At 37.1% G+C, this 24,027-nt stretch overlaps 2 protein-coding genes across 3 annotated transcripts in view; one reads left to right on the top strand and one right to left on the bottom strand.

Moving 5' to 3' along the window:
• Positions 1–3,341, top strand: part of LOC124165402 (mediator of RNA polymerase II transcription subunit 8) — a 7,445-nt gene extending 4,104 nt beyond the window's left edge. The window contains exon 4 of the mRNA XM_046542796.1: positions 3,189–3,341. Within this exon, the coding sequence (XP_046398752.1) occupies positions 3,189–3,268 (80 nt within the window). The 3' untranslated portion in view covers positions 3,269–3,341. The remainder of the gene's footprint in view (positions 1–3,188) is intronic.
• LOC124165400 (vacuolar protein sorting-associated protein 4-like) lies at positions 3,338–24,027 on the bottom strand. 2 transcript variants are annotated; one of them, XM_046542794.1, is made up of 11 exons: positions 23,619–24,027; positions 23,513–23,525; positions 23,265–23,394; positions 13,901–14,066; positions 11,448–11,651; positions 9,169–9,322; positions 8,245–8,364; positions 7,873–8,028; positions 6,838–7,040; positions 4,243–4,319; positions 3,338–3,730 (listed from the first exon to the last, which is right to left on the bottom strand). In XM_046542794.1, the coding sequence occupies exons 1-11, from the start codon at positions 23,674–23,676 to the stop codon at positions 3,605–3,607; spliced, it is 1,407 nt and encodes a 468-aa protein (XP_046398750.1). In that variant the 5' UTR covers positions 23,677–24,027; the 3' UTR covers positions 3,338–3,604. The 2 variants fall into 2 exon arrangements, with proteins under 2 accessions (XP_046398750.1, XP_046398751.1); XM_046542795.1 differs by lacking the exon at positions 23,513–23,525.

The following is a 24,027-nucleotide window of genomic DNA, read 5'->3' as shown; positions in this document are numbered from 1 at the left end:
ACCTGTTCTAATTTCGTTCATGCATTCGCACAAGTTGATAACAGAGCCACCTGGTGGGAAACGACACATTTAGTTGTCATCTGCAGGGCTATTCCACGGCCGTCTTGGCTATTCAGTAACTCTTTACGCGTATTTGTTCATTTGTACTGTATCGTAAGTGCTTGAATCCTCCCACAAACTCACCATTTGCATCTACACTGATATTCGCATAGATTATCCCTGTATGTATGCCGGACATACCAAGTTTATGCCTATGGTATCTTATTGGTTGTATTATGCCGGAACAAATTAACAATCGATGAGGTTGTCACAGAGTTTTCAACACGACATTTGTGAAATACAACGGCTATCATACGACTTATAGAACACATTTAAACATAATTACTATCATACGAATTAACGACAATTCTACCTTTTATACGTCCGAGGTGGGAATGCGCTGGCCCACCACAAAAATACGACTCACATTACGCAAGTTCATAAATCGACAAGACCTCTAAACCAACATCTTTTCCATCAACAGCAAATATCTTCTTAACTTTATAACCGTCCCGGACAAAAGTAGAACAAAGTATTAAAAATATCTACTCTCATACATCATCTACACTCAGTGAAACAGATGACAGAAAAATGTCTAGTAAACACGGCTTAAAAACAAGATGCGTCTACAAATTTTCAGCCTAAGTATTAACTTTGATAACGGTTTGAAATAAATAGAGTACTATTGAGATATAGCATTAAGCGAGCGTTAACGATAAATATTAAATATAAATAAATATTACTGGCACGAAATGAAACAACTTTGGCAACTACAATGAAAACCACTGTTTACACGTCAGCGCAAATATATTACCAGTATGTGAAATTTCCTGGTCCTACAGGAAACAACGAAAAGGGAATTATTTTCTGGTTGGTATCGTCTGCTTCCTACCTAATGATACTGTTTTCATATTTAAATTTTGCGCACTGTAAAGGGAATAAACAAAAACTAAACGCCTCGCGTTACGAGAAAATGTGTGAAAACTTGTGCGAACGCATGTACCGTGTAACCGCTCATTCATGCTCCTCGTTCACGCAAATGTCCATGAATTCAGACATTCAAACAGACACGCATTCATACATTAACCCGTACGGGTTAATGCACCGTGTAACCAGGCCTTAAAGGATGCTGCTATTATGTACACGATAACTTCATTATTGAAGTAGACCCTGAATATATGTTTGTTCAATAATTGGAAAAAACATAAGTTCTAAGTAATTTTTCCTCAATGTCAATTCTAAAATAAATATTGCCTCATAATGACTGCACAAGTTTATTCATATGTTAGAAAATACTGGAAAATTTAAGTGCATAATGGCCTAGTTTTAGTAGTGAAATGGAATATCATGATGGTCTGCAGCAACGCTTTTTGCTGTGGCAGTGAGCCCTCGTGAATTAAATTTTGAGATATTATGTGGAATTCAGTGTCATTGTCTAAAGCAGTGGTATAATTAGAATATTTTCATGATCAATTCTTTCCCAAATTTATAGCCAAAATTGGTTTCAAAATATAAACCAAGATTTTCAAATCCCATTCAAAGCAGTTTGGTGAAAATATTTTTTATTGGAGGGGACGTACTACCTCAGCAGAAAGGGTAGCACTTGAAAAGCAGCTATCAGCAATGATTGGTTCTTTATCTCTGTACGAAAGCACTTTCATACAGCGCTTATATACCAGGGTTTATTTTCATGTTCATAAATCGCGGAAATGCATATCTTTTATTCATAAAGATAGAGGACCAATATTTGCAGCTTTTCTGTGATATGTATCTTTCTTGAGGTCAAAAACTTAATAAAAGCATGATGGAAAACAAATATTAAAAATGTGGGCTTCAAGTCTATACAACCTAAAATTTATTGCTAAAAAAATCATGGTAAAGATTGCACATGTGTTAGAGAAATTGGGATTGTCTGAGGTCTTTGTACCAAGGTTTTGTAATCCCATAAGGATATGATACAACTTTACCATAAATGTGTCTAATGTTGTTAGAGTCCAGGAATTCAGTATACTCTTTCCTGCTAATACATATATAATTTCAATTCGACAAATACTTCATTGTAAATTTGAAATCCATTGTAAAATATACTTTTCCTTAACCCTTTCGAGACGGCGGAGTTTTCGTCTTAGCATGACTGCTGTACTGAGCCCCAAGAGACTCTTCTTTCTCGTGGTACGGAGCATTTTTGGAGGGCATTCGTTTAGAAGGGTCTCGCTGAACCTTTTTTGACCCCTCCGCGCAGAGACTTCGCATTATCTCGCAGGGACTTCGCATTATCTCAGACTCCGAGAGTAGTTGTGCTCCCTCCTTTCCGGGTTTACGACCATACCTGCGGCATTGGTTCGCGGTCAACTTATGTATTGCTTATATGTATTTAGCAAATGGATAATTGTTGCTTTCACGTAAATTGCAGACGTTGAATTGAATTCCTCACTTTCATCTGAACATTTTCAAATTTTAAACCAAGTTCTAAGGCCATTATTAACGCATTTTATACAGCAACAATTTCCATGTTGATGTTTGTACTTAACTCGAGATATAAGTTAATATTTATCGTAGAATTTCGTTTAAAAATTGTAAACACTGCTCAAAAGACAAATAATTCAATTCTTAGTTTATTTTTCTTGAGAAATGAACAAATATTTATTTCGAAACCTGACTGGATAAACAATTGAATGACCGCTGTCCCTTACCGCCAAGGACGAGGGGTCCGGGTACCTGCTCCCGGATTCCAAGGGTAAATCCTGAAACAAAGACGTCGTAAACCCTCGACCTTCTTAAAAGGGGGAGAGCTAGAAAACGTATATATACGGCTTTCGTTCTCCTGGCTAGCAAAATCTCACACGTAAATATACGGCCGTCGTCTCCCGGGTCAGGAAACGTCCACACGTATATATACGTGTATAGTAGGGAAAAGGTTAATAAGCCATAGTAACTATTTGTTCTTTCATTTTAATCAATTTCTTTTGTAAACGAAGTCAGAATAATCTCCTCCCTTTCATTTTTGTACTTTAGGTGTTTCATATTCTGTGCAAAGAGGTATGAACCTTGACAATAGCATGAATGTGTATTAATTTTCATCAGAAATCTTTGTACTATAGATAGCTTATGTGCAAGATATAAGTTTCCATTATCATAATTTTTTGCAGTGGGACAAATGGCTAAGGCTCCTAGTGCTATCAAGACCAACATCAAATCGGCAGCACAAGTCCACCCATATCAACGGTGATTATTTGTATGTATTAATTTTATGTTTGTATTATTTTTATGTATTTATGTTGCAATTGAAACAGTAAATTATATTTTCCATAAAGGCTTTTATTTAATAATAAACGTAGACTTGTTGGAGTAACTAACATATTATTTATGTGGCAAACGTAACTAAATCCACATAAAATCAAAATCGATGCTGGATAACTTAAAACATAAACAAATCATCTAATCATGTATGAGAGATAAAGTTGTCCTACCCTTTGAATAAATTCACTCAAACTGTGTATATTAACTTGTTTTCGACAGAGTTCAAGTCATGATGTAAATCCTTTGGAAACAGGCACAGTATTGATCATCCAGTTAAACCTAGTTTTTTAGTGAATTCATTATGTTTGGTTATGTCTTCCATTGCCGTAGTAGGTCGGGTGTTGGCCAATCCTTTCATATAATCAGATATGTTAACTTCTCTGGAAGTAACCTTGAAGAAAATTAGATTTGTTGTAATGTCTTTATTGTTGTAATAATGTTAATAGGCTATCTCAAGGCGAAAAAATTTATTTGAGGTCAATTGAGGTGTAGAAAGTATTAAATTTGGTTTTAATTCAATGCTGAAATTGACCATTGACAATTGCTGAAGTGGGATTTCTAAAACCAAACAATTTGTATATAATGAATATGCTAATGGTGGGTAACGAATCGCAACCAATGCCTTTCATTTTCTTTGATGAAGGAAACTACCCTATTGTTTCTTTTACATTAGACTACCTTCACTGGTAGTTAAACTGCATACTACTGCGTTGCCATTATACAGCTTTTAGAAGGATAATTGGTTGTGGAATCAATAGCCTAGCTCCCATGAAGCAAGGGTATGCCTAATGACTTATGCATTAACCAATTTAAATAAGCAATTAATAGCAAGTATGTATTTCTCATTCTTTGATATTATGGTTTCAGCTCTCGAGCGTGTGCTTTTATTTCACTATTCCTTACCTTTTCAACCTCAATATCCTGTAGTTTACAATTCATGGCACCGGGGTGATTATCTGGGCATGGAACCATTTTTCCATCTGAAATATAAGTTATAACTTTCATCAATTATGACTTAACATAATGTTAGGCCAAATCACAGCCGCGAAGATCATGGATAAGGTAATGCCGTTTATTGAATGAGTATGATACCAGTGGCTATTGTGTTTATGAAGTGTGATACAATGCTTTGATATTGTTCAAGTGAAGAGTATTCTATTAGCAGGTACATATTCTATCAGGAGGTCAAGACCATGTCAATCAGTGCCCTCCACTGCAGACATGTTATATGTCGAAGTCTATGGAATTTTCTCCATCAGGGGGATTTTATAGATGCTTGCGTGAATGACAGCTCCTTGACTGGAGATTGATTATAACTTTTTATTGCTTTAATGTAATCTCTATCATCCGTGAACGAGTAATTAATATGTAGCTGTTCGTGTGAAACACAGCTCCGCAGAGGGCATAAGGGGTAGGTGTGCCCACCTACTGATTCTCCTCATTGACCAAAATTAATAGGCATTAAATTTAAGTCATTTAGGCATGGTAACAATTTAGTATGGGTTCATGTACACAAAACACAGGTTAAGTGCGGGGTAATGGACTTTTTAAAGGATACATTAACTATTTCTTATACAGATAATTTGATTTCTGAAATCATGAAAAACATAAATGCAGTAAAAAATACCAAAAAGTAACCAAATGAAGTAAAAATATTGATAATTTTTAATTCATTTTTGTTCACCAACGATAATAAATAATGGTGACCCCTGATGGAAAACTTGACTAAATATCTATTGAAAAAAATATTAGTTATTGATGAAGTCACCTGTTGACCATTTTCAACACAGATGCGTCATTATCAAAGCCATCACAAAACTCCCAATTTTTGGGAGTGGACTATAAACATACATAGTATTACTAATCCATTTGGACTCTGCATAGTCATTGAATTGAAAGGGATTTACTTGGGTGGAGGAGACCCTATATGATCTGTTTGTTGACAGAATTCTCTTGGAATTCTCTGCTCGTGGACAACCTCGTGTGAGTGAGTGAATGTGAGCATTTCTCTCTGAGCATTTCCCCCTAACGTGAGCATTTCTCCTCAGTCAAGTATCCCATTATTACAAAAGAAGAAGATCAAGTTGACTGCCTGTGATAGGAGCAGCTGAGTGGTATGTGCCCCATCTGCTACTGCTCCTATTTCCCTCATCGAGTGTTAACTGCTGTATGTATTTTTCATCCTACAATTTTCCTTATTCACTGACCTATGAAGAAATGTCATCAGCAGGAATTGAGGAAGATTGATAATTGTCTGCTCGGAAGAGAAGGTGAGATGACTGAAAGGCAGGGCTGATGAGAAAGAGAGGAGCTGGTTTAGTAACTCAGGAGGGTGGAGAATAAGGTGAAAGAGATGAAGTTGCAGTCTCAGCCGATTGAGGAAGCAACCTGTGCCAATTGCAGCCATGAGAGTCATCAATCCAGCCCTCATCCAGGTGAGAGAACTAGACGTAAATACTTTCTATTATCAGAAACCCCCTTCTCACCTGATAAAGAAGGTGTAATCCACCTGATCAGGTTCTCCAACTCCATCTTGGCTAACATTTTGACGCAGAAGTTGTCCATTGTCATCAGGGAATGATGCCATGATGATTGACAACTCATACATCGAAACGTCCAATATGGAGCGGGAGAACCTGACCCGGTGGAATTCCTGAGTAACCTTCCACAATTCTATATGCCGGGAAAGCCTGCGATCTTCAAAGGAAAAATGAATGTTTTATATCATTTTGATTTTATTTTGGGTATTCGTCCCTCCCACGAAATTTGTAGTGTGTGAGTGTAAAATATTGAGCGTATGTTGGGCATGCATTGTATTATTTTCTTCCTCTTTTTAACTACCTAAATTCTCGGGAGAGGTTTAACACATGCTGTTGCCAATGAGATTGTTATGTACATCATCAGCTCTCTCACAATACGTGAAGGCACGTGATCACTAACATATAGGATACCAAGGAATGTGTACTGTTCTTATGGGGATAAATGACAGTTTGCATTATTTTCCTGCACGTTATACTTATCAATCCACTTCGCCAATTTCAGAAGTTTTTTCCCCAAGATAATCATTAAAGAATCAAGGGGTGTTGTTTCCTCTGTGAATGTTTTCACAGCGAGATGTCTTATTTCTTGGAAGGGACAACCATGAACATGCAAATCACTCTTATTCCATTTTCTCTTCCTAAATGTAGGTTTTCTTGTCAAAATTTGAGCAATAGAATCACAGCTTGAATCAATTTTGTGTATGGTAGGAAGATAAAGTTGATTAATCTTTAGTCCTTTGATGCTCTTTATCTTTTTTTATATAGCATTCATCCTCTACTGAAACAGGTGTGACGTGAAATGCAGGTATCCCTCATTAAAAAATCTGTGTGTTACTTAAGCTTAGTACTGAAAAGTTATTTAAGGTAACTGTGCCATTAGGCACATAAAATATTTATAGTGAATTAATTGGCCTATGTAAAAAAATTCAATAACTAAGAATTTGAACAATCTACTAACCAGCCGTTTGAACCCAAAAATTGGCTTCTTCGAGATCCTTAATCGGTTCCAACAGAGCAGACATAGTTAAATTGGCTAGGTCTGATCCAGAGTATCCATCAGTCGCATCAAGCAATTTGTCCCATTCTGACTCTGTGAATGGTGCATGATTCATCTCCTCTCCAACCATTGAATGTAGTTCAATTATCCTTCTCCTTGCATTCCTGAAATGGAGAAGTTGTGGAAAGAATGTTATGTTGGCGCAGTTGACATTTTGAAGCTCGAGGCCCTTGAGGCTTAGAAGAAAGAAATTTCTGTGTATGCTAAAGTAAATGTCTACACCAATTCCAACAGCATTAGTACAAAATGGCCCCATCTATAATAGAATGGTAAGGATATTCTTTTAATGGACAAGACATGATAATTGTTAAGTAGAAGAATTTTACCATTTGAAAAGTAATTCCTGTTTTTTAATTATAGTGTGCAGATCTGAAAGGTAAGATCCACGAATCTTTGGGAGTAAATTTTTGTGCCATCTATAGATTGTGGTTAAATTTTCTACCTCCACATAAAAATTTGCTCTCGGATTGAAATGGAGGTTGTGATTTATTTTAAACTGGCCTCATGAATAAAGGTGAAATGGTGGTGGCCCATATTCACCATATTAGCTGAATAGGTTATGCGAATTCAAGACACTTGATAGTGTAGTGGTCTAAGTACACACCTGGACAGCCAAATGACTATGGTTCATAGAAAGGACTGATAGCATCACTTTATAGAATTAGGAGACCTTCATTCTCGTAAAAAAGTTCCTAATTCTGTAGTCATTTCCACTCGTTGTTTATTTTATCACCTAGGTTTCAACAATTTAGCTGGTCATTGCCAGGGTCATTTAAAAAGCGAAAAATTTATCAGTTGAACATGAAATTTTCCTTTGGCAATTCATATGGAGAAATTTCTTTTCCCCTAAAGATTTGCCAGTGGCTCTTATCATTTGTTTTATCCCCTACATAATTTTTTACATTACAGGCAACAGTTTTTTAAAATCTAATATACCGGTCTGGCAGAGGGATATAAATTCGTCTTTGAAATCTTCTTAAAAATGCTGCATCCAAGTCCCATGGACAGTTAGTGGCACCAAGCAGTATGGCATTGTTGGAACAGCTATCATCACCACACTCTTCTAATTGCCGTAATAGCTCAGTCTTCATCCTAAGAAAAAAGCAAATTAGTTAGCTGATGGCTTAGTTGAATTCAATAGAGCATAAATCCTTGAGTTATCACCAATGAATAAGAAGGAAAAACAGTTGAGCTTCAATTTGATTGTTACCTGTAATGCAGTCACTTTTACTTACAATTAGTTACTCAACTCTGATGCTTTCTAATCATCCACTCATTCAAAACATGTCATAAATGATTTTTGATTACCTTCTGCAGTGATCTTCTTCTTTGGAATTTCTTCTTCTACAGAGGCCATCTATTTCATCAATAAATATGATAGAAACATGATCAGCTTGGTTTATTTTCTTAAATATACCACGGACTAATCTGAAATTGCAATTATAGACTATAGAATAGAATATACATTCAGTAGTTAAAATATCTTTTGATTTTATCAGCTAGTGTGAATGAAATTAGGTACTGCCTTAAAAATATGTTGCTATTGTATATAGTAATTGTTGGAATTAGTGGCCTCCAAAGGCTTTCCGAATTAAGGTGTTCGTGGGATGAAAATAATTGCAGAAGGCTGATTAAATCACTTAATTGGTCCTTGAGATGACAGTGAGGATGAAAATGAAAAAAGTCAATGGACATAAAGAAGTACAAATGAGGTTTTGGAAATGTTTGGTTAGGGTAGGATGCTATTGAAAGAGCTGAGGAGGAGACAGAGTAGGTGTAGTATGTCCCATAGATGAGATATTGAGGGGAGATAGGATACTTGAATGGGGAATCACAACAAGAGGTCAGATCCAACCCAGTCGTCATATTGATGGCAATTACTCCCCCAATGTCAGTAATGAGCATACTTGCATCTTAGTATCTCTTCTTCTAAGCTTTAGCTTTGCATGTTTGTCCTTAAATGGTTATAGTTTAGCTTATAGTTGTACTCAGCACTAGCTGAATTTATTCATTCTCTCAGAAATAAAAAAGGAGCACAAAACGACAAGTTAAACCCAATGATTTCAGTTGGTTTAATTAAATTTACCTCATTGAAATGTATGACAATAAAATCAACATTAGATTTTAGATAGGTAATATGTATTACAGTTTTCAGTATATGTACATAATTTACACATATGACCCATTAACCCAACATTCCCAGAAGTAATTGAATTAGTTTCTGTCACTTACTTCTCTGATTCACCCACCCATGACGACAGCAGGTCAGCACTGGATACACAGTAGAAAGGAACTCCAGCTTGCCTTGCAACTGCATGTGCTAGGCGTGTTTTACCTGTTCCTGGGGGCCCATAGAGTAGTATCCTTTTCCAGGGTCTCCTTGCCCCTTAATGATGATAACAAGTAGTTAGAACACTAATTATGTAATTTGATTCAGGAGCATAGCCAGGAATTTGCTTTGAGGGGTGCTTGGGTGGTACACAGGTTGCCTATGCTTAAGGCCGTTGTACACGGGGCACGGAAATGTGCAGGTTAGAGCTGCATTAATTTCTAAAATGATGTGGAATTGCGCGAATGCATGAACAAAATGAGAACAGGGGCTATTTTGCCATCTCGTATCCACGCATTCTCGCATGTGTTCTAGCGATTCGCTGCTTTACACGACATAATTTTGATTGCGCCTTCACAGGTACAACAGATTGCACAATTCTGTGAACCGTGTAAAACGGCCTTTATATATTTTGCTGTCAATTCGCTTGCACCGGAAAAGCATGCATTCCAGTAAATCAGCTGCATATTTTGTTTGCATGATGCTTTAAGTTAAATTCATTGTTGGTTATTTGCAGATATTATGAAAAGAAATCATATCGAAAAATGAAGTGTCAGAGGATAGTTTCCACTGAGCTTGCAGATGTATTGCTGGTAGTTGCCATAAGGGAATAAACTTTCGGTGAGAGGAGCATAAGCCCCTTAAGTCCCTCCCCACCCAGCCCAGCTACGCCCTGATTTGATTGAGGGAATTATAAGGTGTATAAAATTTTGATGAACCACAGCAGCCATATTCACATAAACTGCTATAGTACTATACTTAGTCATGTATTTGGAGTTGATTTAATTTCTCAAGTTTCCTGCTAACTGAAAAATTCTACAGTAAATGTCACAAATTACACATAGGTGAAATATTTTTGAAGTTTGCTTTATTTCATTTTTTATAAATTTACTCATCTGAAATTCATTAAGTGCAAATAATAGCTGATAGGCAATACATATTTCAAGTCTGCTGAAAATAAAAAATACTCAGCTCCAGTTCTGCATACTGTTTTTCAGAATTCTGTACAACGTCTTTTCTAATCTTATAATTTTTACTCACAAACAGTTAATTTTTAGGGTTTTGACTGCAGAATTTTCACATTCTTCGTTCCATCTTGAAGGCAGTGTTCTACACATAAGGAGACTTTCTGTGGCGACCGTAAATTTTGCATACTAGCATTGTTGTTATAGAAAAGTAACTGTTTATGAGTTTAATTGTTAAATTAGATAAGAAGTCAAAAGTTTTGACGGGACTGTAATGCAGAGTCAAATTCACTTGCCTCTTAACCAGAGCATGAATTCACACATCCTTTGACTACAACACTGCCATTTCTCACCTAATCTCCTGTCATCATCACGTCTAATTTTCATTAACTAGTGTCAACAGATTGGACTTTAATAGACCAAAAAGGAGACAGTGGCTTTTTGCCGATATGCTGTCATGCATTAGTCCTTTCAGTTGAGAAAGTGAGGATGGAATATTTTTGTAATGCATTTCACAATCATGAAGTGAAATAGTGTCTGACTTCCAAGTTTGGTGCATGAAAGACCTTTATCTGACAGAGCTCTAAGCTGACCAGGCTTATTATCTTTCAATTATGTACCATTATTATTATTACTCACAGACTTGACAGTAAGGTTAAGAGTAACTGTATTCAGTGGCTGCATAACAGTAAAGCTGCATTTAGCATCAAAGCCCCTCATGATTTCAATGATGGAAAAATGTTACATATTTAGGGATAATAAATCAGTGGCTCATTGAATTTCTGCTCCAAAGGGTAGCGGTCACTGGCGCACTTTCCTTGGAAGCCTAACTCTGCTTCACTTTATCTTTGGGATGGATACCACGAAGGAATATTATCTTCACATTCTCAACTTGAAGTTGCTAATGTTTGAAATGGATGGGCATGATTATATTTCAAGATTCTCAAACTCCAACATGTTTGCAGACATTCATAAGAGATGAGAAAATGCAGAGATTTGATGGGATAGAAGTACACTTCATTTGCCGTGGAATCAGAGCTCGAATTCACCTCCCGGCATGGACCCTTCCCTCCTCCCACAGCTCATTTCATCTTAAATTTAGGGCCACTACATAAAATTTAGCAATACATATTCACATGGTACTTCTCTTTATGTTATACGAGATTCATGTTGAGACTGCACTTTTCAGGTTGGAAGATTAAAAATGCATTGCACACCTTGAAAAAGCTGGGGATATTTCAAGGGCAGTATTATTGCTTGATTGAGCAGCCTTTTTGCCTCAAATAACCCAGCAACATCTTCTAGGCCATTATTCAGGGCTGGTTGTGTCAATAAGGATTTTAATATATCATCGTTTCCTTCAGGCTCCGAGTTATTTGTTTTGATGGCATCAGTGCACACCGTCAGTGTGGCTTGAATATCTTGAAATTTAAAAAAAATACAGTTAGTGAAGACAGGCATACTGCATAAAACTTTCTGCTTTTATATAAAAATATATGAGAGTTGGTATTTCTTTATTTATTGTCATTCAGAGTAGACATTAAATGCTTATTAATCATTTGTGATTACCTATGGGGTCATATCTTGGGATAACTATTATACGAGCAAGAATAATGGAGCCCATTCTTGAACAAAATAAGCAATAAATGAAGCCAATTTTATTCAAGATTCACTGCATAAAATATTGTAGCATATATTGCTGAATAAATGTATCGAATTACAAAATTTGTCTAATTTAACGTGGATTCATACATGGAAATAAGGTTTTTCCCATTTTATGAATGAATGGTTGTGAAATAAGTTTTATGTGTCACTTCATTGTTAACTTTAATCTTTTGAATGTAAGTGAAATAATAGCATCAATTATAGCAAGAGTTCTTGACCAAAATTTGTAATTTGATGCAAAAACATTCTACTTAAAAATTCACAAATATTTCTGCCAAAGTTGAATTCAAATGGAAATACAGTAGATTCCGTTTAATGGGTCCACCGGTTACTTGGGGCAGCCGCTTAATTGGGGCAAATCTAGAAGAACAGAACTCAATAGAGGAGTATCCCAGAGTATTCTCCGCTTAATTGGGACAGCATGCCGCTTTATTGGGCCATAAGTCAGCGACATAGACTCTATACTCGCGACGAAATTAAATTTTTTTGTTTTCAGAATACTATTTTTTTATTTTCCTCCTTTGTTTTACTCTTATTTTTCACAAATATTCTTATGCTTGCCCTATTTTGAAAGCTCTTGTTGTTATACTATCCACAAGAGGATAGAACTTTTCTTTAATTGGACTTAGTAAAAGACAGTCATTTAGCGTGGCCCGAGGCTGTGAAAAATATTTTTAACTAAATTGTTATTATTCTTAAAAATGACAATAAATTAACTAAACTCGCTGATTTATTAATCAAATTAATAGTTTAATAAACTTATGTTGCATTATAAACATTCTTTAATCTTCTTTCTATCACTTCAACGTTTGTTTATGCCCATGTACAGGATAGTTCGCCTGATTGGGGCAGCCGCTTAATTGGGGCAAAGTGCACAAGTCCCAAGATGTCCCAATTAACCGGAATCTACTGTATATAGCTTTATTCACTTCAACTCAGTTTTAGTGACAATTTTTTATGCCTCCAGATAAGTAAGATTTCCCAAACTGGTTTCTTACTTACAAGTGGATTTTCAGATGAACATACATTTTCAACTGAGTAGGAACTGTGAATGCCTGGATGAATTTTTACCTACTGAGCTGTGCATTGGCATAGATATTAAGAAGTAATGTGAATCAAGTACAATACAGCAATTACAATCTGATATTAAACCTAATAACATCATCATCACTGGTTTACAATCCTAAGATTGGTTTGATGTAGATCTCCACTCAATTCTCTTTTTAGTTAATCTTTTGACACCTATGTATTTATTCTCTTTCACTTCGTTCTTTACCAGTTCCATATATTTTGTTCAGAGTTAATTAATTTTGCTGACACCACAGTTTCAATGCTGCAAACAAATCCATTGCATGCCTGAAACTTTGTGTCTAGTTTGAGCCTCCAGCCTTGCCACCAGAATAAAAAAATAAGAGAGTTTATACTTCTGCCATAATAATTTTTTATTAGATAAGTACCTAACATTGAAGAAGGAAGCATTTCATTAGGACTTACATTTGGAACAGGCTTAAATATGAAGAAAGGTATGGATGATGTCAGCTGAGAAATCACTAGGCTAGGAGCTTTTGAAATGTGTTGTTACAGAATAATGACGAAGATTAAATAGATAGATTGTGTGTGTAGTGTAGAATTCAGAAGAGCAGGAGAGAAGGTTGATCTTTTGAAACCTTGGTTAGAAGATTTGACCTTTTAATTGGCCGCATGAGGAGACATGGTAGCCTGGAAGAAGCTAAAGGACATGTGGAAGGGAAGAACGTGAAGGATTTAGGAATGTAGATCATGAAGGATGTAAAGAATTATGTGCTAAAAGTCTAGCTGATTGGAGAATCATCTGGAGAGTAGAGTCAAACCAATCTTCGAATTGCTGACTATTGAAAATGAATTTCCTGGCCGCATGTTACAGCATACCATTTGCCTAAATGCAACTTTAAAGAAGGAAATGAAATATTTGTCCATGTGTTAATTCAAGTTATGAAAGAAATTTAAAAATCTTAAACATTGTTACCCATTTGTCCACTTTCAGCACTGCATGATTCTTCATCATCAACGCAAGTGTACAATGTGTATTGCTCTTCACCTGCATTGATTTCATTGTCTTCGGCTACAGTAGTCCTTTCATGGATAATTCTCATGTGCCATGCTAAAATTCCTTGAACTTGCTGCAATGAATGCTGACCAAAAAAAGTAAAAGTAGAATTATGATTTTAATACTTGCTGTGCAAAGCTAAGCCAGAATTTTTTTAGGGGGTTTACTTGGCAGAAGAATACATTTTTTGGGGGTGGGAGAGTTTAATTTGGAACTAAGACTGTACCTCATAAAAATTTTAGGGAAGAGGGGGGTTCAAACCCCTTGACCATCCCCACTCACCATGGCCTTGCAATGGCATGCTTTCTAACAGATTGGTTTATCTAGTTAGGTTCATGTAATGAAAAAAGTAACCTGACTAAGTTACATTTAGTATCTCTCTGAGCTAGTAAGCTTTCCAAAGTAGGTTGAAATCTGAGACTATACCTAAGAGGCCAATCTGAATTGCATTTGCATCGAGTTGACTCATCCACATGTCTAGTTCAGCCCTCCTTGCCATGAGTACACAAACTAATGTTCACGAGGGATGATTGTAGCGAGAAGAAATGGTTAGACTCGAATGACATAGAGCCCTGACCTCACATTAGCGCGTCAGGGTTGCTTTCGGCTACATCTACGAGTATATGTACCTTGAGATGAAAAATCAATTTTCTAGGCTGTGATTGGAACCCAGATTGTAGATCTAATCAATATCAGACAGATTTTTTTTCCACATAATTACACCCTTGGCATGCATAACAACATGGACAACTTTGTTGAGCGACATGGGTCCTCTAATTTTGATGCTCAAAAATAAGGGCTAGTGGCGCCTTAACTAATACAACCCGCCAAACTCGGAATTGTGCGTGATTCGCTGGTTGCATTCCACAGCAGGATACTACGTTGTAACTTTTCGATTCTTAATGTTCGATGATTGTGTTTTGATTTAGAGGCAGATTTTTTAAATAAATTCGTTGTGGATTCCGGGGAACCATACGCAATATATATGTAATGAGCTAAATATGATCGTTTTGGTCTTCTATAAGGGACAAATTTTGCATGTTGCGCTTGCAAGCCGGTCTAGACGAGAGACTATAGTTTCCTAATAAAGAAAGTGATTTCAGCACATCATCCATAGTTGTCGCTAAATTATTAAGTATTTGAATTGCGAAAAATTTTCTCGCGGATTCTTGAGAAATTCTCTCTTCTCCCTCCCCTCCCCCACTTGATCTGCCTCTGATTTGGACGAATATCATCACTAAGGTTGGAGGAATTTATTTATGAAGATTGGAAATTTAAAAAAAAATTGATTAAACACATCTCGCATTGTGTTTGAATGCATACGGAACTTTTTTTTCAAAATAAAAGCCAATTTTACGCCATAAAACTTATCTTTTCGGTATAATATTCTGCCTCGAAGCAAACGCAATCACTGGTTTGCTTTGACGATAGCGTATTTAACAAGATAATCGGCGATAGATATTAAGATTAATCAGAGATATCGCAAAAAGTTTACACTTATCTTTCAATGTCAGAAAATTGAAGCAGTAAACTCGGATCGAAAACTTCCTCGTCGCGCATTCATATCCAACATTACTTCGTTGGTGGTCTTTTTTCAACACTGCTGCTGTGGTTTATGTTTGGACTTCCACCTCACTTTTCGCAGGTAATGCTAGACATTATTGTTAGAAGTATTGGTCGCGTTCAGTTGACACAAACGGTGAAAATTTTCCACTTAACGCCCAACGATAAATTACTGGTAAATCAGCATATTTTGACTTTTTAGAATAGGTGTCCACTATGTTGCATTTTAAAAATTCTGATTTCCGATATTTCACAGGGGCATTTATTTGATTTCCAGGGTGCCATTCAGTTATAAAAATAACCATTTTTGGCTAATTATTGCTGATGGGGAGGAAATTACAGAACATACGATTAGTTTTCAAGCCATTTTAGTGCTTTGTGTAAATATTTAACGAGTCTTTTGTTGATTCGAGAACAGGCACAAAGCCAGAAATTTGCATCGAGATCTTGGGTGGTTCGTTGCTACCCTTATCTACTGGTAATTTCTTGTCAATTCGCACGTATCGGAAAAACATACGTGTAATCAAGAAAGCCATAAATCTATTGGTTGCGAATGATGAACTTTATTGCTATCGCTATTTTTTACCAAAACTGTATGGCTTGGCCTCTAATTTTTTTAAAGTTTTTTTTCCTAAACCCGCCTGATTTTTCGAAAAAGTTAAAACCTAAACGGTCGGTGGCTGTGGCCCGCAAGCCAGGCAACAAGTCATATTATTCACCTCTTTTCTTCACCACAAGTATGATGATGATGATGTTACATCGGTGATTTACATTGTCCTGCACACTGCAGTGCACAGTAGGGCGGATCGGAAAAATCGATTTTTTTCAAATCCATCTGGCCCAATGAAAAAAAGTTGTGGGACCGATCAAAAATAAGGCCTGAAAATTTTGAGACCTCTAGGTGAACCCCTGACCCTCGCTCAAATGCAATTTAGGGGGGGAAGGTCGAAATTCGAAATATATAGTATGTTATGGTCATTTCCTATAGATTTTGCCGAGTTACTGCCCTTTAGGGCAAAACTTTCATGCATTTTGACGTATCTGCCACCGTTAAGCCACAAAATGCCTAATTTGAGCCCGCGTCCGCGAAGAAAATATTCCAACGCCCACGCAGTGTCGCGGATACAAGAGCCACAGGCCGATCCCCTCCCACGCCTCCAATACAGCATAATTCATCCCGCGTATGCTGCTAGGAGGTCGTTTATCTTTGATAATATAAATCGGAAGATGGTAGAGGGTAATAAAGGAAGCTTAGTGAGACGACTTGTCCCTTATTAGGGGCCCCCTCGGGGTTAAACAAATCGATGTTACCAACTTTTAGAGAAGTGATGAAATAGTTTTAGATCCGAGAACGCAGGAAAGGAGCCTACGGTCCATGAAAAGGCCTCTCGAGTGGCTATAAAGGTGCGCGAACTATGGTGACGCTTCCCTTCCATTATATGTGTGACTAAATGGATTTAGCGGTACAACAGGAAGTACTAAAACTTACGGAAAATGCGAATAGGCCAAAAGTAGAGTTTTGCTGAAGTACAAAACTCAAGCACTTTTGAAAGAACATTTGAAATTATGCGATATTTCTGCGTGTAAGTGCAAGTAGGAGCATAAGGTGCCCCCCAATGAAGAAGTATGTTGAGAGTCCAGCGGACGAAACTAAAGATGATGGCTGCTGGATTGAGTCTTAAAGAAACTCGACAACTGAGGAAAAAAAGGGAATCGTCGGAGAGCGTTGGGTCGACCTCGTCAATTCTTGTGTGGGAAAACAGTATCAAAAATTTTCTTCATCAATTCATCCGAAGAAAATTAAACTGAAGAGAAATCATCCGATTTTTATCTCTACGTTCCTCATCAAATAAAAATTCAGGACTAAACTTAAACTGGAACTTCTGCGTGGAAAATGCGTCTGCCAAATGTGATAGAGGTATATGCAAGAACAAAGAAACAGCAATGATCGTCCCCACAACTTTAGTTGACGCAAAAATCATAACTTCGTAAGAAACATCCAAGGTAGTTTGCAAGTATTACTTACGTAGACAGAAAAAGATGCTAATTATTGTGAATACGAAAAGAGAGGTATCAAAGGGTGTCAACAAAGGGCTACATTTTTATGGAGTGAAAGACTATACTTTTGTCTGATGAAAAAAGGCAAGAGCACTTATCAATCCAAGTTTAGAGGGGAATGTGTGATGTTAGTTGAAGAAACAGGGTCCCACTTTTGGGTTTGCCTCCCCCGTCGGAGGATTAGCAGAAGTTATGAAATCTGCGATTCTCTATTCCTTTCCGAGTGAAAATTAGATACTCAAAAATAAAAAGGATTTGAATGCGATGGTGAATACCGCCCAAAAAGGAGGCATCATCCCTATGCTACAAGCATAATTCCAACATCCCTTGCTATGTGAGTAAACTCTTCTCGGGATTCCCACCGGGTTAATTTTTCCAAAATGGCAAACGTTTCAAGCTCCGACTCGGGGCTCATCATCAGGGATAAATTTCGTTGAATCCCGAAAAGAGTTTACCCACATCATTCGCCGGGAAAGCATCAAATCATATTTCATCCCTTTCAGAGGTCTATTCCAATAAAATTAGAGCAAGGAAAAGCATAGGCTTGAAGAGGTGAAAAAGTTTTCTTACCAGAGAAGCCGAATTACCAACGATGGATGAAGCGAGAAAGAAATAGTAGAATAAGGCAGGTGAAGTGGGATTTTCAAACAAATGAAGACTCTTTCTACAAAACGAAGATTCTTTTTACAATTGAGAATAAAAGCATACAAGTAAGGAAAAAATCATCAATACAAAGTTATTAAACGTTTTGACTTAAGAAAAATATCGCCCCCGGAGTTAATTAGTTTTTTTTGGTGGATTATCATGAGGATCAGATATATCACTATACGAACAGGCCGTTACAACTGCGCAATTGCACTAAGTTGACTTAGATTTGCGACATAAACATTGGGAGGGCAATCTAAGGACCGAATTTGCGTTGTTGCAAGTATGCGTTTGGCGGCCGATCCGAGATTTTTAAAAGTGCTGGATTTTAATATCAACTTTAAGGACCACTCGCTGATGACATATTGGAGAGAGACCACAGTACCTCCGGCTACATCTGACCATAGTGCTGTGGTTTTCAAAAATCTATTGATGAACGTTCAAATTTGAAGTTAAGTATTTCTTTTTATTATACATGCGGACGAGAGATTCGTGAAGAAATTCACCAAAACTTTGTTGACAACAGCGAAAGACGAGGAATGCCACTGACATAAGAAATACAGACTGGAAAGCAGGTAATTGAAAAATTCTTTCGTGATTGTTCCTCCACAGACGATACTGAAACATTAAATATTTAGATTAACGAAGTAAGACGCACTTGGTGTGAATTTTGGTGCATTTGGCGCGTGGGAGAGGCTTGCGGGGAGGGGACGCGAGCGGCTTTTGCCCAAAATCCATTTAATCACATCTGTCGGACAAAGCCGAAATTGGAGCGTATATCCGAAGTAAGCACACCTTAATAGCCACTCGAGAGGCCTTTTCATGGACCGTAGGCTCCTTTCCTGCGTTCTCGGATCTAAAACTATTTCATCACTTCTCTAAAAGTTGGTAACATCGATTTGTTTAACCCCGAGGGGGCCCCTAATAAGGGACAAGTCGTCTCACTAAGCTTCCTTTATTACCCTCTACCATCTTCCGATTTATATTATCAAAGATAAACGACCTCCTAGCAGCATACGCGGGATGAATTATGCTGTATTGGAGGCGTGGGAGGGGATCGGCCTGTGGCTCTTGTATCCGCGACGCTGCGTGGGCGTTGGAATATTTTCTTCGCGGACGCGGGCTCAAATTAGGCATTTTGTGGCTAAACGGTGGCAGATACGTCAAAATGCATGAAAGTTTTGCCCTAAAGGGCAGTAACTCGGCAAAATCTATAGGAAATGACCATAACATACTATATTTTTCGAATTTCGACCTTCCCCCCCTATATTGCATTTGAGCGAGGGTCAGGGGTTCACCTAGAGGTCTCAAAAATTTCAGGCCTTATTTTTGATCGGTCCCACAACTTTTTTTCATTGGGCCAGATGGATTTGAAAAAAATCGATTTTTCCGATCCGCCTTAGTGCACAGGCCTCCTCAGCGGTGTATCGCTGTCAGTCGCCACACAGGAAAACATTTCGGAGGGGGGTAAAGCTCCCCTGGCTGCATGCCTGTTCGAGAAAAGTATTTGTCATTGACTTTAGGACTATCAATAGACCTAAATGAAATGACAATACTAAATTTGATTCTACTACCATTCGCGAGTTGGAATCGAAAATCTGAGAAACATTAAATGATAAATCATTCTCTCCTAAGGATTCTCAACATTTTTTCAAGCTTGTGCCAGGCCCAGAAGTGAGGCTCTTGAAGGAAATGCTTATGAGACTATCGGAGTCGCGTAAGGCAATTTTCCTTTCTGAAATGTTTCGCATCAAACGTCATCCACCTCATAGGTACAATTTCAAATTGATGTGGGACGCGCCGAAACCGAAAACTAGTCTACGCCGTGCCTCCGAGTCCGCTGAAAATAAGATCGTGAATCTCACAAAATATTCGCAAAACTCAGAAGCTACTACTGATTATTAAATCTTAGTTTTGTGCTTCTTAATTCTTCTCAATTTGCAATCGTTCTTGCTTCAATTCGGTCCAACTTAATTTTCAATCGTTAGTGACCAATAAGCGATTGCACGCCAGCGCGAGCGGTGCAAAAAGTACGCCCAGGCGGCCGTCATCGAATTTTTACTATCGGCGCGCACGACTACTCTCAAATCCTCCAGCGATTGTGTAAAATATATGGAGAGGGTGAAGCAAATCGGAAAAGGTGGAGAATCTTCCATGGTCATGGGTCACTTTATCTCTGTTGGCGTAGTCTGAGGTCCCGATAAGGGCGAGAGTTTAAAGAAACGTGATATCTGAGAAGACGAATTCGTGACCTCGGAGCGTCGTATTGTCCGCAATGAAGATCGAGGGAAACCTAAGCTCAATTCTTATTTAAGAATGGGTCTAAACTAAATATAGTTCCAGCTTTTACGCATGAGTCCAAGGTTGGCGGGGCACAGGTCACGTGAGGGGTCTGATTAGCAGACTGCGATGGAAGCGGGTGTGTTCATGTTTTCATTCTGATTTCATACTTCGTTTCCATTTAATTTAACTCTTTCCCCACTGATGACGAAAATATGCGGCAGGAGGTTTCTTGACTCGGGAGACGAAAGCAGCAAATTTTCGTCAGAGATTTTTCTTCGCAGGAGAACGAATGCCGAAAATATACGTTTCCTTCCTCTCCCCCTTTTATGACGGTCGCGGGTTTGCGAAGTCTTCGTTTTTGGACCCAACAAAGCGGGACTTGGGCCGTACCCTCGAAACCTGGGAGCAGGTACCCGGACCCCTCGTCTTATATTACCCCTCTTTGTGGTAAGGGACCGCGGTTATTCCATTGTTCATTCAGTCAGTTTTCGAAATAAATATTTGTTCCTTCCTCAAAAAATAATAACTAAGAATTTAATTCTTTGTCTTTTGAGCAGCGTTTACAATTTTTGAACGAAATTCTGCAATGAATATTAACTTATATCTCGATTTCAGTATAAACATCTACATGGAAATTGTTGCTGCATCAAATGCGTATTTGTAATTACTGAAGGAGGCGGTCATACCACCCCCGTCATCCACTTCTCTAAACACGCCACTAAACAAGAGTAACGTCAATGGGAATTTCAGAATTCATGAAAAATTTTCAGGTAACGCTACAAGGGCATCTTTTGTAATTAATATTATGTAATGCACCTCATTCTTCATCATTCAATTACTTGAATGGAGATTAAAGAGTGGACCTCAACACATCAGTTACAATAAACCTCTCAAGAAAATTTTATTTTGTCAATTGCCTGAGGAAGCTGGAGACTTTCTTCATTTTTTTGGGAATATCAGCTGACTAGTTATGAGAAAATAATTAGTTATCCGCAAGTTCAAAAATTTCAAGAGGGAAAATTATTTGCATTGATTGCATTTGAGTCCTGATCATGACAAATAAATTTCCCTTTGCTCCATGTTCAGTCTCCTATTTGAATGGTATGTTTCAAAAATATTTAAAAGCTTCATTGTCCATGTCCTTGATGGCTCTTCATTTGGGATTCTTCATTACATGATACTTAAAAATCCAAAGGGTTCTTTGGAATGTGCAGCCATGTGTAGCTATAAACAAGTATCTTATCGAGAGTACTTATTGCAAATTTAGTTCAAAATGAAATTTTTGAACAAATTTTCTTTAAATCCCAAGAAAAGTGATAGTATTAGTATAAAACAAGTAGGTAATTAAAGTGAAAATAATTTTTTCCAAGTAAATAATTTTAAGAACTAATAAAGTGCTGTCATAATTGTCTTGAAACTTTGGTTTCATAACCTTTTCTGTGTTACAAAACGGACAACCACGGCTTGCCCCCTCTAGTTTTGATCCTGGGTTCACCATTGGCTTGACATATGCCATGATAAGGAGTCACCTAATCAGAATTACCTTCGCGGGGTGCTTAGAAATTTTTCATGCATTGTACAGCCTTTCATTACATTGATTTAGATACATATTTTGTTTGCACCAAGCTCCCAAAAGCCTATATATATATAAGTTTTCCCGGTCCCAATCAAGTCTCACATAAAATGTTTTCGGGCAAGGAATAGGTAGTTTCTCAAATTGCTCTACATAGTCAAACTAAGAGGTCTGAAACCAACTTAAGGAGGTTATAATTTATTGTGGGACAACATTGGTTGGTATTTCTATAATGATATACTTAGTGGCAAAGTCGAAGAGTCGATTTGTTACAATGGCAAAAATCTTCTCTAATCCTAACATATCACCATGTCTTCCTTCCTCACCAAATATACCTGCAATATTACCTTCAAGCTGGCTAAAGGTTCAAGGATTTTGGCAGGACAATACGGCCAAAAGTGGCTCGGACCACTGAGATATGGCAGTGACTGGTAATTGGGACCATTTTCACCAGCTGCAGTGGTTCTGTGCCATTGGTGTCGAAATTTTATGAATATATTCCCTTATTTATCTGATTTATATACTTATTTACTTTCAAAGTTCCCATTTTTATTGCTTTAAACAAGTCAAGTTCACTACTTGCCTCAGGGAAGCATGTTATAGGGGCTGGAGGGGCCCAATCCCCTCCCAAATTGGAGAAAATGAATAATGGCTGAAGTACAAGAGTCTGAATCAATTTTTATGATACATGTGCAAGGTCATGGGCACAGTATACTGTTATAATCCAACACATACTATATCATTATTCATAAAAATTTAAATGCCAAAAATGATTGGATGTTTTATGTTAAAGTGAGTTAACATAACATTACATTGGTCTTGGTCCTGCCTAAAATAAACGATCCAGCATCTTAAACAATTGGTAAGCAAACTATATGCTTATAAAATTTTTATAGTCATTGCATACATTCACAATTGGATTGGGTGAATAATGATTTCCAGCGACCTCAGATCTTGAAATGTGGGCTTAGGATATTCATTGAATTTCAATAAACCTGAACCAATTTTGTGACTACATATAAGTATGAACTGTAATGAAAGCTTCAGGTTAGAAAAATAGCTGTATTTGGACATTTTATGCATGGGCCGAATTTACTGATGGTCATAAAATATTACCTTATTCTTGTAATTGTTGTTGAACATTTATTAATCAATGCTTACCAAATAAAAAGGGTCTGCTTCAGTTTCAATGGCATGTTCTGTTATATTAATACATTCCTGATACAACTGACGCACGATTTCAGGATTGCTCAATCCATTGTGAACAATTAAATTCGCTATATGCTCCAGTCTGCAAAATAATACTTCTTACATTAAAGTCTTTTTCAATGGAGGTTTTCGTCATTCTAACTTTTCATATGCATCAGTCAGAATAAAAAAATGATCACTAAATTTTATAATATACTTACATTTTATGTATTCCTTGATTGAATATTTACATCGAAATAAAGAGTCCACATTTATAGAAGTAAAGATTTCAAGACTTTCAAATTTATGGGAAAGATAATTATGTACCTTCGTAAGCTGACACATTATCGCAAGTATTATCCATATCATTTATATACAAATCCATTTTATAAATGTTACATCAATGTTCGTTGAAGGTCTTCAGGAGTTAAATAGGAAATAGTTCTTTGCTGTCTTATTTTCCTGCTGTTTTGAAATTACTGCGGGCAATGGCCGTAATTACGAAACTGAGTCAAAGATAGAGAATTTAATTTGAGTGTATGGATGAAAATTATTATAACTGAGTTAAAAGAAAGAAAATTTTATAAAATAATTTTAAACGAATATTTAATGCAAATAAACCTTCAAAAGGTACAAAATAGGAGTAAATACTATGAAAGACTATGGACTTGACTTAACTGGCGACAGTCACCTGTTCAGTTGTTTGACGTGAGTTCACCGGGCACGGACTGTCAGT

The sequence above is a fragment of the Ischnura elegans genome, chromosome 9 (genome assembly GCF_921293095.1).
Source record: "Ischnura elegans chromosome 9, ioIscEleg1.1, whole genome shotgun sequence".
Taxonomy (NCBI): domain Eukaryota; kingdom Metazoa; phylum Arthropoda; class Insecta; order Odonata; family Coenagrionidae; genus Ischnura; species Ischnura elegans.
This window is presented reverse-complemented; position numbering and strand designations above follow the sequence as displayed.